At 35.8% G+C, this 15,680-nt stretch overlaps 1 protein-coding gene across 1 annotated transcript in view; it reads right to left on the reverse strand.

The window, feature by feature from the left end:
* Positions 1-3,587: 3,587 nt before the first annotated feature.
* The window catches only part of MRPL3 (mitochondrial ribosomal protein L3), a 33,923-nt gene continuing 21,830 nt past the window's right edge, over positions 3,588-15,680 (reverse strand). Inside the window, exons 7-10 of the mRNA XM_033133237.1 lie at positions 12,247-12,355; positions 7,404-7,481; positions 7,072-7,149; positions 3,588-4,394 (exon numbers count right to left, since the gene is read on the reverse strand). Coding sequence (XP_032989128.1) covers positions 4,242-4,394; positions 7,072-7,149; positions 7,404-7,481; positions 12,247-12,355 — 418 coding nt within the window. The 3' untranslated portion in view covers positions 3,588-4,241. The remainder of the gene's footprint in view (positions 4,395-7,071; positions 7,150-7,403; positions 7,482-12,246; positions 12,356-15,680) is intronic.

A 15,680-nucleotide genomic window follows, 5' to 3' on the forward strand; every position in this document is an offset into this window, starting at 1 on the left:
GAAAACAGGTAGCCATGAAGTGACAAAGCTGATTATAAAGCTCCTGAAGACGTTTGCCCTAGGGAGCCCCCTCACAGCAGGGTGACCTACTTCTGTCTGTATTTAAATATCTCTTAAGTCAGCAGTTTGGGAAAACTGGTACTGACAACATGCCCTACCTACCTCATCACTAAAGTAACTCCACTAGAAAACTAGAAAAACAAGCTAAAGAGTACAAGTCCGTTTTCCTGCCATTCTTTCTGTAAGAGTGCGGAGAACTTCCAAAGTAGAGAGCTTCAGGCATAAACGGCAGTAATGGGCATTTTTCAAGTAATACCAAAAGAAGGAAATTAGCCATAGAAAAAGCAAACAACAGAGCCTCTAGTAGGACATCATATGGCAGGCTAGACTAACTCGCAAGGCTCAATGCCACAAGAAGCCATGGCATTGTATTTCCACTCTGACAAGAACATTTGAAGGTATTCACACGAGAGCATTCATCCCAAAGGACCAAACAACAGATCCAGTGTCCGCGATCTGAATGCTGCCCTTCCCTCCCGGAATGGGTTTTCACTGTGACACAGCCAACAGTATCTCTGTGGGCAGTGATGCAGAACCAAGGTGCAGGTTTTGCTGCAGACAGGAGAGGCTCTCATTTTGACACTCATTTTTTTTCCGTCAAAGAGGGGTTCTTTTGGTAATTAAAACGAACAGCATATGTTTCTGAGTATAAAACAAGTAATCCTTCAGACTGGTGGAATTTATCCTGCAGTATCAGGGATACCAAATAAGTGCTTTAACTAGTGTGATAATACTCTCTACATTAAAAAAATTAGGTCTGTTATATTTTATCATGTATCCTGAGGCAGTTTCCACTCACAAATTTACTTTTGAAAATAAGCTGTCAAAGTCTTCCTTATATTCCACCCCTTGTGAAAAGCTGAAAAGTAGGTCCGCATCTCAGCATTTAATGGTTACAAAAAGTGCTATTAACTGACTCTGAAATAATCTACTTGCAAATTATATCCTTACATCTGCCATGTATATCCTCACATCTTTCGTTGACATTTAGTGTTTCACAGCTTGGCATCATCCAATTTTCACCCCATGCCAAGGCCCCACTGTGGAGATAGGACTAATCAACATGAGCTTCACCTGCCCTAGTAAGGCAAGGGTCCTGGAAAGTAAGCAGGACAACCAAGACTTAGTGTAACTCTTAAAGCGGGCATGCCTTGACAGGTCGGCCTATAGAATTTCACAGGGTTTAATATTGACCTATTTTATAACTAATAGTTTATACTACTAAGGCTGGGGAAAAAATGTCTAATTTGAAGAAGTTTGGTTCAAAATGGTTCCCCATTTAAAGACACAATCTAAAACAGTAAATCAAGTTCCAGCCTAAATCAGGACCTAAGTGGGCTCCACTGCTGAGAACTGAACTGCCTCCGTATCTCTCTAGTGGCCAACATTGCTCAGGGGTAGAGGAAGAGGTGAGCAGGCCAGTATCCAGACCATATACTCCTTATCCATAGTAGGCAGAGTTCCATTTCCTTGAGTTGAACATTTAATGACAGGTGTTGTGGCCTGAGATAGTAACCCAAGGTTCTTAGCAAATCGCATGTGTTTTGCTTAGTGTTGGACCAGGCACACTCTGGTTTATGTATTCCATAGATACAGGGACGGCTTCCTCCTCTTCCACCTGGCTCAGTAAACACAACTCAGGGCACTTCTGGGCCACCGAACAAATTTGAAGGAGCAGGACCCAGACTCTCTTTAACAGATAGGTGGCCGTACAGGGTGCTGGCCGTGGAGAATTGGGGGTGGGTTGCATGAGGATACTTTGCTCTCTGGCCCTAGAAGACAGGGTTCACACCCGTAATCCTAAAAGGTGATCAGCAATTTTTCCCTAAAAACTCAATCCTGATGCAGTCCATCTGCAGACTCGAGACAGATGGTGGTGGGTTTGGGGTGGGCTGTCTAGTGCACAGGGCTCCCTACAGTCTTCAAAATGCCTCGGGCAAATGGCTGCTGAACTAGTCCTTGTTCTCCTTTTGCCATCTGGCTGCTTTCAGACGCTGAATCCCTTCTCTCCACCTCTGCAAATACTTCATTCAGAAACAAGATTTGCTCTCCCAGCCACTGTTCATTTTTCTTGCAGTCACAGCTGCTCCCCCATCACTTTATCAGCAAACTTGACACATCTGTAAAGTCATTAAAATCTTTTGATCAAGTGCAGCTAATTAAAGGAGAATTAAGAAATATAGTATTCTAAATTTCAAAATTAATGATGTCCCTTAGGATGGGCATACCTGACTAATGGGTACCATTTTAAGTTTTGGTTATCCTTGAATTTACATGTTGACACTAATTTTAGAATCAGTTTGAACAATTCTGTAAGTCCTGTTGAGATTTTAAGAATAAGACTGAATTCTTTACAATATTAAGTCTTCTCATTCATAACCATAAGATTCAACTCCATTATTTAAGTTTTCTTCAATAAAATTTTATCTTCTTCAGTAAGGTTCTAGCCCATTTCTTGTTAGGCTTTTTTTTTTTTTTCTGCAGAACCTTTTTGAAAATTGCTATTGTGAATATTTATTTTCCTCTGATAAAATTTCCCAATTAAATATTGCTATTATATACTTCTATATTAACCTTGTATTTAGTCACCTTTTTGAACTTTCTTCATTGGTTCTGATAATTTGTCAGTTAATTGTCCTTAATTTTCCAGGTAGATCGTATTTCTTACAAATAATAAGCTTTGTTCTCACTTTCCAATATTTATATAATTACCATTTCTTATTGCAGTGACTAGGATCTCTAAGAACACTGTTGAATAGAACAAGTAAAGGGTATCCTTGTTTACTCTGCCAAGAATGCATCTAATACTTTACCCTTGAGTATGATGTTTGCTTATCTTTTAACAAGTTCAGGAATTTCCAGTTTGATAAGCTATTTTTGTTTTTAATAAAAAACAATATAGTAACAAGACTTACTCCAGTTTAAAATGACTTGAGAAACTTATGATTAAAGATAAATATGTAACAGATCAAAGTTATCTGTTTGACTTTGGTACCCAGGATGCTCATGGCCAAACTGAGTATAATAACTGCATAACACAACCTGCTTATCTTTATTATATTAGAATAATTCCTTCCCAATCCTCCACCTATTTTGATTTATATCGTCCTATTTTCCCCTTACTATACTATTTTATTGCATGGATCTCCTGTCAGTTCCTAAAAATCTTTAATAGAATGAGATGAAGTATAAATAAAAACATTAAGATGTGGCTACATTTGGATTTAAAATTAAGACCAAGAGAGATGTGATATGGGCAAAAAAATACTGTAGGACCTTTTATTTATTTTTTTATCGGGGAAGGGGAACAGGACTTTATTGGGGAACAGTGTGTACTTCCGGGAAGTTTCCAAGTCAAGTTGTTGTCCTTTCAATCTTAGTTGTGAGCGCAGCTCAGCTCCAGGTCTAGTTGCTGTTGTTAGTTGCAGGGGGCGCAGACCACCATCCCTTGTGGGAGTCGAACCGGCAACCTTGTGGTTGAGAACCCGCGTTCCAACCAACTGAGCCATCTGGCCACCCGGGAGCTCAGTGGCAGCTCATTGACTTCATTTTAGTTGCAGAGGGCGCAGCTCATTGGCCCATGTGGGGGAATTGAACCGGCAGCCCTGTTGCCCAGAGCTCGCGCTCTAACCAACTGAGCCACCCGTCCGCTCCGTAGGACCTTTTAATAACTAATCCATTAGTTATCAGGAAATTATGTGGAGACCTAACACTATTGTTAATAAGTCTCTTGGGTGGCCATATGAATCTCAGAAAACATCTGGAGTTAAAATGAATTCTGTGGGGCTTCAGGCATCTGGGCCAGAGGAAATCCAGTAGTTCAATGAGGCCTGCTTATACTTACATTGGTAAGCTTACTTATTTGTCGTAAGTAGCCATTAGTAAATACATTTTAGTTTCATATAAGGAAGAGAAATCCAGGAGCCATTAACATAGATGATTAATAAAAATTTGTTGGATGTACAAATCTGGCATATCCAATCTACTCAACTGATTTGCTTAATTTGGTAATTTTTAAAACAAAATTCAGCTGGAGGATGAATGAGATACATTTATGCCCTTGACAAAGATGACACATGTGATACTGTGACTAAGAAAGCAAAATATAATTGCTGGTTATATTATTGTTCTGGCTCATCAAAGTTCACAAAATACGTGAGGTTCTTCCATATCCAATGAGGTTAGGCCAATGTAATAGAAGGCGCACTGGGTTGACACACATTTTCATCGTACAAATTTTCTGGTAGTTCCTCTTCATCTCCATCAGGAAAATATGTAGGGAATGGTAGATTTTTACAGAAATCCTTATATGCAGGTAATTTAGAATCTCTGATCTGGGGGGAGGAAGCAAAGTTGTATTAAGTGCTATCAAGTAAGTTACTCAATGATAGACCGTTTCACTTATTCGTAATCAAAGACTATCTGGTCCTATATTTTCTAAGGAATTCAATATATTCTTTTTATACCAATAAATTAATCCAAAGATAGAAACATAATCTTCAAGTTCATCAGCTATCTCATACAAAAATCACTGATTTATTTATCTTATCCATAACTTATAAAACTCTAGAACTGTCCAACAAATTATATTTTATATTTATTATTTAAACATCAGTTATATCCAAATTGATTTTCTAAATATAAAAATCTGATATAAACTATGTACCTAAAAGGCATTACTATCTACTTCTTTATTGATTTTATCTATTCATCTTATCTTTTCTCAATCTTAATTATAAGACAAAAATACCAAGTTTTATTAAGGAAATTAGCTTACATTTAACACGCAGCATTCTCATTTAGAAGCTAAGGTCAGAACAAAAAACAATAAGCCCATAAGTCTTTATAGTAGCCCTACTGCCTTTATATTCTAAAAATATTTTAATTATATCTATGAATTCATAAAGCAAGGAATAGTACAGATATTGATAAAATAATGGGTTTTATTTTTGGAAAATATCATTGGGTTCTTTAAAGTTTATTATACAGCCTTCATTCAGAAAGAAATAAAAACAATTACATGTAATTTATACACAGAGTAAAATAAGGCATAATCATTTTGACAATAAGAAATGAATAATTTGGTTGAAACAGGTACATAGCTTCTAAACAGCCAACTACAGAAAAATGTATCTATTTTCATCTTTTTCATTTACTCTCTTTCATTATTGGCAAATTACCCAGAATGAACTCCCCCCGCCCCAATTCACTAATACTGGGTTGAACTTTAACTTGGGGGGATAAAAATGTTATTATTTTTATCAATTTAAACTGTGTTAGAATTTAGAACTGAAAATAAAACTCAAGCAAATAACAAAACCAACAAAACCAGCAAAACTTTCTGTGCCAATTTGATAAATGTAAACATTTAGTCATAAATGTGAATTCTCCGTTTTACTTGTTTACAGACCTATCATATTTGAGGCCTATGTCAGACAAAAGCACTGCTTACCTACCGTAACTATAAATGCTACAGTACCATAGCTCATTGACTTGAAACATAAACGATGACATCAGCTCTAATGTTGAGGGTCAAAAGTGTGCAGCCCAGCTTTAACAGATGTGACTCCACGGTATGTATTTTTGTGCACTTAATCTTACCGCGGCTTTATTATTTACCTGCCTTAGCCAAGACACCCTCAACAATCTACCTTACTCTTTTAATATTTATGTATATTGGCAAACCAGTCAAATCCTTTGAGGAAAGGTGGGGGTAGGACACACACACAAAAAAAAAAACGGGCACATTTGAAAATAAACTTCAATTATAAATGAGGTTATAGGGTTGAGCACATTTAAAAATTCATCTGCTATCCAGTATAATTTTATTATGGAAAATAATCATTTTCATTTTTTCTCTTCTATTAGGTTGTGCTTTTTATACACAATCAACCTGGAATGTGGAGGTAGGGATACGTTGACTTATGAAGCCAAAATGTTATGAGAAGTACAATGACAACCAGCTGGTTCATCTGCCTGTCATTGTAGTCTCTTGGAGACTGGAAACCTACTGAAAACCTACGGAAATCTAAATACCTGCAAACTTAAAAAAGAAAACAGAAACAAAAACAACAAAACCCCTTGCGTTTATTAAATGTTATTTTTAAAGAAAAATGAGAATAGTCAAAAAGTGAAGAGTGTCAGAAAGGAAATTTTAATTACTATAAGATTAAAACAAATATTGTACCTTATGCTAGTAATAGAACCTACTTGAAGAAATGAAAAGCATACATAGAGACCCAATCTGAAAAATCTGAGGTTTAAGTTTCAACATATTTTTGTTATCGTTGGAGAATTAATGAAGAATATATTTCCAGGACTAGCTATTATCACTTTTACTACAAATTTATTTTCAGAAAGGAAGATTTCAAAATTCAAAAGTGATCTTTCACTTTGTATTATACTGCCTTAAATCCCAGACAGAATATTTATTTTGTATTTTATTTGATGGAAGTAAGTTTCTGAAAGCTTAAGTTTTTGTTCAAATCTATCCTGTACACGTTATTTTTCTTCTTTATATTTTTGGACATAAAAACGAACATGTATATTTTTAAGGAAAATACTTAAAAGTACAATCAGAGTAATGCTAGTAATAATAATAGAATCTCTCCTTACAACGTCTACCTTTAATCATGTTTCTTCTTAACTCTCGCATTTAATTTCCACCTCATGTATTTCTGGTTCCTGTGCCAAAGTACTCTTAAAAAAACTAAGAAGTTCTTTTTTGGAAGGAGAGGATTATATTGATATTTTGGGAACAGTATCCTCATCTCCTTTTTATATTTCTAAAGAGCCTCTGCTTACTTTTTGCAGGTTCATCATTTTATAGACATATACTATAGATTATCTTGTGCAACTATTTTTACTCAGGTGCTACTAAAAAGCAAAACAATTTAGCACAGAATGTGTGGAAAACAGACACTTATTTTCAAGCTACATTTACGGGTCAAAGGAGAATTTTATTCACATCCACATATATGAACAACGGAAAATAAAGACAGCTATACATACCTTTACTAAGCAATTTTTATGTCCAGGTACAGAGCCATTTACATAGATTATATTGTGCTTTGTGTTTATTCTCCACACCTAAAGCAAGACATGAAATCAAACTTTAAAAGTTAAAAATTTGAGAATATACCACACACACACACACACACACACACACACTTCACGTATTCTCCACCTCTCAATAACTGTGAAACCTATTAGCACAATCATTAAGTTATTTAAACATTAAATTGAACAATAATTAAACAGACATACATAAATACGTACTCTCTTGCCTTTGTATTTAGGCATTAATTGAACCATTCCTACAAAGTGCCACTGCAGAAACTTACTTTCAGTCCAAATGCTGTCCTATCTCTGTTTCCCATTTTCCCAGGCATTTTAGTTCCAGGCCAGACTCTGGCAACATCCTGTATGAGAGAACCAAGACGAGCGCGTTTAAAGCCCTCTCAATTTCAAACAGTATTGATCAAACCAAAATGTAAACTAAGATAGGAATTACTAAAATGTTTCATTTCCCCCCATTCTGCTAGGCCGCTGTAAAGAGCTAAATGTGGATTTAGACATTTACCCTAGAAGGGTAACCTAATCTAAATTAGAGCAAAAAAATAAATACAGACTAGGAACAGATTTAGGAGAAAAACTAAGTAACAAGAGAGTAGCAACTGAGCTAATACTGGTTGAGAAGTAAAAAAGAAAAATAAAGAACATCCAAACACACTGCACCGCCAGTCAAAGAAAAAACTGACTGCCTGGCCTGTTTTCATTAATCTTCTATATTAACTGGGTTAATGGACTCCATCCACACCACGGCTGCTGAAATGGCCCTACTCCGTCAGCCTTGCTTTTGATGTTACTTTCCGTCACCAGAATGATTAAAGGACAGAGTTAGTTATCTGAGTATTGAGTTTGTTCAGCCCTGGTTGTCTCTGAGTCACATAAATCAAACAGCTTCACAGTCTCTCTGATTTTCGCTTTGATAATGGATAATAATATTACATCTAAAACAGAAAATATGAATTACATCTAAAATGGCAAAGGTTCTCAGAATACATGAATTCCTGGAATATAAAAATCTTCCCATCACTCCTCTCACTGTGATAGGCAAAATTCCCAGTGAAAGTAACTCACAACATTAACAGATAACCTGCTTCAAAGACAATTCTAAATATTATAGACAAAGTATCATTCTTATTAATTCTACAAATGCACTCTGTGATAAGCACTTTGCTTAATATTACATTACTAAACAAAGACAGCCCTCCCCAATTAAACTTGCTCTTCTTAAAGGCACTCTAACTCTTAGGATTCTAAAGACACTCACTAGCTAATCCTTAATGAAAGTATTCACAAACACAGAACAGTGTATTTCATGACAAATAACTAATCTGAGTTATAAGAATAGGTTCTTCTGCAGGCCTCATTTTTAAGAGTTTTATTGAGATGTAATTCACATACCACATATTTCAACCTTTTAAAGTGTACAGCTTAATATTTTTAGTATACTCAGAGAGTTGTGTATTACTACAATCAATTTTAGAACATTTTTATCAATCCCAAACAGAAATTCTATATCCATTAGTGGTCACTCCTTCCAACCCCCACCCCCAGCCCTGTGACACCACTAATCTACTTTCATCTCTACAGATTTGCCTAGGATGGACATTTCAGATAAATGGAACCATACAGTATGTAGTCTACTGTGCTTCGGGTGTACAGCATAGTGGTTAGACATTTATATAACTTACAAAGTGACCCTCCTGATAAGTCTTGCACCCCCGCCTGACACCATACATAGTTATTACAGTATTACTGATTATATTCCTTAATAAGCTGTACTTTACATCCCCATAACTATTTTGTAAATGACAATTTGTACTTCTTAATTCCTTCACCTTTTTCACCCAGTCTCCACCCCGACCTGGAAACCATCAGATTGTTCTCTGTATCTATGAGTTTTGTTTGTTCACTTACTGCTTTTCAGATTTCACATATAAGTGAAATCACATGGTATTTGTCTTCCTCTGACTTATTTCACTTAGCATAATACCCTCTAGGTCCATCCATGTTGTTGCAAATATAAGATTTCATTCTTTTTTATGTCCAAGTAACATTCCATTGTACATACATATACCACATTCTCTTTATCCAATCATCTGTCGACGGGACACCTAGGCTGCTTCCATATCTTAGCTATTGTAAATAACGCTGCTACGAACATAGGGGTGCATATATCTTTTCGAACAAGTGTTTTGGATTTCTTCAGATAAATACCCAGAAGTGGAATTGCTGGGTCATATGGTAGTTCTATTTTTAATTTTTTGAGGAACCTCCACACTATTTTCCACAGTGGCTGCATCAGTTTGCAATCCCACCTACAGTGCACGAAGGTTCCCTTTTCTTCACATCCACGCCAATACTTGTACGTTGATTTTTTGATAACAGCCATTCTGATAGGTGTGAGGTGATATCTCACTGTGGTTTTAATTTACATTTCTCTGATGATTAGTGATGATGAGTATCTTTTCATATGTCTATTGGCAATCTGTCCTCTTTGGAAAAGTCTATTCAGGTCCTCTGCTGATTTTTTAATAGTATTGTTTGTCTTTTTGGTATTAAGTTGTATGAATTCCTTATATATTTTGGATATTAACACCTTATTGGATATTGGCAAGTATCTTCTCCCATTTAGTAGGTTGTCTCTTCATTTTGTTGATGGTTTCCTTTAGTTTGATATAGTCCCATTTGTTTATTTTTTCTTTTGTTTCTCTTGCCTGAAGAAACATGTCCAAAACAATATTACTAAGAGCCAATTATCAGAGAGTTTACTGCCTATTGTGCCGTCATTTTAAACATACTTCCTTGATTTCCTGAACAGCTGGCTTGGGTTCATCTTGTACTCTTCCTGTCCCATGCATGGTATCAGTTATTTCTCCAATGAGCCCCAGTTCCTTTTGGTGGGGAATGGTGTATAGAAATAAAGATCTAGGCTCTAGGTGTGCTCATTGCTATGGAATATCTCTTCTTTTAGGTCCTTTCAGCAGACAGAACTAAGACATAAGTATACATATATACATCCTCATGCATATCTGTATTTCTTTTTCTTTACATAAATATACAGCAAATATATACTGATACCTACAATTGGAATTCAACACTATACGCTCCATTCTAATTTCCCTCCTTTTCATAACTTAACAACCTTCTCCAATAGTGAGACACTTGGCTCCCATTATCAATATATTTACTTATAAACTCAATCCTACAATCCATGGAAAATTATTTCAGAACTCCTAACTAAAACCACTGCAAATAACAAACATAATTAGAATTCAACACCTGTGCACAGTACATTTTAAATTTAGACTCGGCATACAGAGCCAACTACTACTGTGTTTCCCGAAACTAAGACCTAGCCGGACCATCAGCTCTAATGCGTCTTTTTGGAGTAATAATGAATATAAGATCAGGTATATATTTATTATACTGTACTATGCTATATTATAGACCTGGTCTTATATTAAAATAAGACTGGGTCTTACATTAATTTTTGCTCCAAAAGACGCATTAGAGATGATAATCCGGCTAGGTCTTATTTTCGGGGAAACATGGTATGTTCAAAAGTTACTTGAGTCACTCTCCCCATGTTCCTCCCAACCCTTTGGTCTGGTTATGTTATTCATTTGAAACGGTTAGGTTCATTTTCTAATCATATTCTATTATGGATTTCCCCCCTCATCCTTGTTTTTATTTTGAATATGTAAAATATTAACATGGTTCCAAAAGTAAAACAAAAATGTGTATCTAGGAAAGTGTCACTCTTGTCACTTCTAAGCCCTTCCATACTGTTCCCGCCCATGCTTTGTAGGTAACCAATTTCATTAGTTTCTGATTTATTTTGTGGTTGTTCTTTCTGCAAAAATAAGCACACAATATGTACATTTCCTTATATCCTAGAAATCACTCCATCATTCAGAAATGGTCTTTTCATTCTTTTTTCAGCTGTATAGTATTCTATTGGGTAGATGTACCATCTTTCATTTATCCAAACTCTCAGGTATGGACATTTATGCTTGTAATTATAAATAATGTTGCAATGACTAATTTTGTGCAAATGCATTTTTATATTTTTGGGAGAATATCTTTAGGGTAGAAAGATATTCCTAGAAGTAGAATTGCTATATAGTTCTGTTAGATACTGCCACACTCTCCTCCATAAAGGATGCACTATTTTCTGTTCTCACCAGTGGCTTGATAACACAACTTACTAGGTGAGCAATTAGTAACTCAAGAGTAGCTTCAATCTGTATTTCTTAAGAAAGAAGTAAAATATATACACACATATATATGTATGTATACATAGATCAAGCTTTAGAGATTAACCTCGCATTACTCTGATAGGCCAAAGCATACCACCCCTGCCCCCATCTCCCCACCACCTCCTCATGCTGTATGTATCTCTGGGAAAGGACTGAAGTAGCAATACACAGTCCTTCTCCGTTTCTGGTGCATTTACTGTTTATTTTTCCATTTCTTCTCTACTTCTTTACTCTTGTACTATTATCCTTGACAATCTTTCCTAACTGTCTCTTTTAAGGCAACAAAACAAAACAAAACAAAACAAACCCAACAACAGCCTCCCCCGCCCAAAAAAACTTTCCGTGAAGTAAATCAGTGGGGCCAAATGAAAGGGCATTCTACTCCCTGATTTCTTGCCGCTGATTTCAGAGTGCAGGATGGGAGACAAACATGGGAATGAGAAAGAAGGTAGAAAACACTGAGAATACTGACTGTAGGTATGTATTAGATTTATATAAAAGTCTAAGCACATGGTATTAAGGAAAAGGAGATGAGGGACTTAAAGGTATGACTGACTGTAGACTCTGCAGAAGAGAATGCATAATTTAATGTTTCCAACTGTATTCTACGAATCTCTAGAGATTACTACTATGTGAATTTCATTCCCTTGCCATATTGAGTAGGATATAACTAAATGATTCAAGTCTGGCTCTGGAAAGTAAGTAAAGCCAAGACCCATAAAAGGGTGACAAGTACTAGGACACATGTTGAGTCAGATTAAAATTATGTGACTTGATGCCAAGGACAGACTAAAGCCCTATATGCGCAGAAGTTGAATATTTAGCATTAAAAAGAGCATCACTAAGTTATACTTACACCAGTTGAAATAGCTCCAGGTCTCCTGTGAGTTTTCGTTTGACCATGAGTAGCAGGCTGGCCTTTAAATCCCCATCTTTTCATGACACCTTGGAAACCTTTACCAATACTGAAAAAGACAAACATTAGAATTTACATATTGAACAGAGTATAAAATATACCCAACTGTTCACTTTCTTGATAGCACCTTAGAGTTTTAACAAAGCTCTTTATCTAAATAACTAGAAAAGGCAATATAAGCAAAACTGCAAATGAACATTCCTTTATCTGACCTGGTTTGCACTCCTTCCTGGAGTCTCATTTTATATAAAATGATTAATTCAAGATTGTGAGACAACAGCCAGCTAAGCAAAGGTAGTTAAATCTGAACAGGGAGCTTTATCATCATAATCCCAAGAAACAGCATAGTGAAAGTGGTAAATTTCTAGAAGTTCCGAAGTACTCATGAAAGATTTGGCAGACAACCATTAAGATCCCCATACCTCCTGGTACCTATGCTCTTGTGTATCACTTCCCCTTGAGTCTGGGCGGACCCAGCAACTTGCTTCTAAGGAATAAACTATGGCAAAAGTGGTAGGTAAGCTGTCACCTCTGACATTAGGTTACAAAGCAACTGTGGCTTCCATCTTGGCACTCTATTGCTTGCTGCCATAACAAAAGCTATTCTATAGAGAGGAGGCAAGGATGTCTCCGACCAACAACTTTGGACCTGAGGCTTGGCGACAGCCATGACTGTGAGCCTGGAGGCAAACCTCGAAATGACCACAGCCTTGACTGATGGCTTGGTATAGCCTGTGAGACTCACCCTGAGCCACAGGCACCCAGCTAAGTTGTACTGGGATTCCTGACTACAGAAACTGTGAGGCAATACATTTTTCTTGTTTTAAGCTGTGATGCTTTAAGGTAATGTGCTATGCAGCAGTAGATACAAATAAAACAATAATAATGCCCTAAATGTTGAATGTTTTACTTTCAGAAGATATCAGATGGATCTTGGTTTCAAGGTTTGAATAAGAAGCTAATAGAGAAATAGAATGAGAGTATAACAATTTCTTAAAATACAATTTCAGTTTTTTAAACAAAACCCTTCTATTTTCAAAGTCTGCTAACTAGAGAAACAATCTGCCATGCAGGTGGAAAGCAAACAAAACTAAGGTTTAAAGCATTATTAAAGTCTGTCTCTGACTGTCAAATGTATCAGCACAAATGGTACAATGAAAGGGCCAGACTAAATTGTAAGTTACACTGGACACATTTTTATAGACTCTTAAGATGAACATTTTTTCAGCTTTCACTAGATAATATGTCAACATATTTTTAATGTCATATTTCCTAACCCTAACAAAAGTAGCTATTATTAAATAGACAGTGACTAATTCAGGCGATTTACAAAAAGGACCAAAAGCAAATGATTATGAAAACCATGTTATTTTCTCAAGGACTTTGCTATGGATTTAGCAAAGAATTATCTGAGAGTAATGGACTGAAGTAAGTCCATATAGATAATAGTTTTAGACAAACTATTAAACATAAGAATTCAACATAAAAACAATATGGACTATGTGTAGAACCTAACAACTGACTATTATCAAATCACAGGTCAAAAGTTATTTGTATATGAATAATTTAATTGTGGCTTATACCACTTTCTTCATATTAATCAAGCGAACACATCACTTATATACATAATTCTTTTTTGCCTCAAAAACTCAAAATAATGCTTATTCCTGATCAAAGAGCTAAAATGGAAACTTCATTTACCATTTTAAATGAAAAAAAAAACACAACCATTTTGCAAGGAGGGTAACATCTAAGAAGAAAAACTATGATAATCATATATTTTACTGAAATTTTGCTTCAGTAACTTAAATAGTTCCATTTAACACTGAATTTTAGAACACAGTCGAAAAAGAAAAGCTTGGCAATTTAAAAATAAAAAAGAAGTACCAAAAGAGTCATTTGAACCTATGATATTGTTTGGCAAATAACACTTGAAAGAAAAAAGGGGAAGGCACTGGCAATGCTAAATCTAAAATGAACATGTTTTAAAAATACCACATTGTAACAGTGGCCATTGTTGGTAGAAAAGTTTGCCGGTATCATGAGTTCTCAAACTGATTCATCTCTTACTTAAAAGATAATTTAGCTCATTTTAAGAGTAAATGATTATAAGATGAAAACGGTATCCTGAAAGTGCTAATTATCTGTCGGCTAATTACAGATTTTAAATCTAGCTCTAGAATGCATCATGTTGTTATACTGTGTACAATGGGAACCTCTTCAATAAGTAACTTTTAAACAAAAGAAAACACAAATAACATGGCAAATTATTGGCTTAATTCATATTATGGAGAATAGAGTGCACCTGTTGATGATACATGGGTGGTACAGGTATCTATTGTATTGCTTCTCTCAGTTGTCACCCAATTTGAGAACAAAACAAAAGAAATGAACTAATCTATACTTAAGCATACCCAGGCACATTTCACATATAAGGTTTTCACAGGTCACATAAAACCTTCATTTTACTAGAAATGATACACAACACATAACACACATGCTTTATCCCCTCCACTCCTTTTCTGCTGCTGTTTTTAGTTAATGACAGCAGGAAAAAAATAAAGGAAAATTCAAATTAAAAAAACACAATGTAAAAAGTTCCAAATTTAGTGAAATATCTGAAAATTAGAAAAACATAAAAAAATGTATTTTATTTAGAGCATTTCTACTTGTTAAGCCAAAGATTCATCAAAAAACATCAAAAGACATTAGAGCTGATGTTCCAGCTACGTCTTATTTTCGGGGAAACAACGGTAAATTCATGAAGGGCAGGAATTGTGCATTATTTAACCCTAGTGCCCACCTAGAGAAGTCAGAGTGATTTTGTTACTGGCTACAGCTGTGTCTTAGGACAAAAGATGGTTAGTTTCCATTATTTTGTCCTGTAGTTTCCAAATGTACAATGGGTGTGCGTTTTACGAAAGTCTAAGCAGATGGTATTAAGGAAAAGGAGATGGGGGACTTGAAGGTATGACTGACTGTAAGATTCTGCAGAAGAGAATGCATAATTTAGTATTTCCAACTGCATTCTATAAATCTCTAGAGATTACTACTATGTGAATTTCATTCCCTTGCCATAATTGTGACAAATGCCCAAATGTCTACCAGCAAACGCACAGGGTTTAATACAAACCCATCAGTATTTCCCCACTTTGTAGGAAACTACCTTTGATCGCATGGTTCTGGATATACTTGTATATGGGGATAAAACAAAATGCCCACGAGGTGAGGAGTGCTCTCAGTTCCATCCATTCGGAGTCCTCCGAGAACTTCTTCCAAAAGTCTCATCACCGCGTCTTTCCCTCACCACTGGGTTCTTCTACCTTCTCTCTGCTCTGTACTCGTGTTCCTTTATCCTCCTCCTAGGGATGCAA

Source organism: Rhinolophus ferrumequinum, chromosome 17, assembly GCF_004115265.2.
Source record: "Rhinolophus ferrumequinum isolate MPI-CBG mRhiFer1 chromosome 17, mRhiFer1_v1.p, whole genome shotgun sequence".
Taxonomy (NCBI): domain Eukaryota; kingdom Metazoa; phylum Chordata; class Mammalia; order Chiroptera; family Rhinolophidae; genus Rhinolophus; species Rhinolophus ferrumequinum.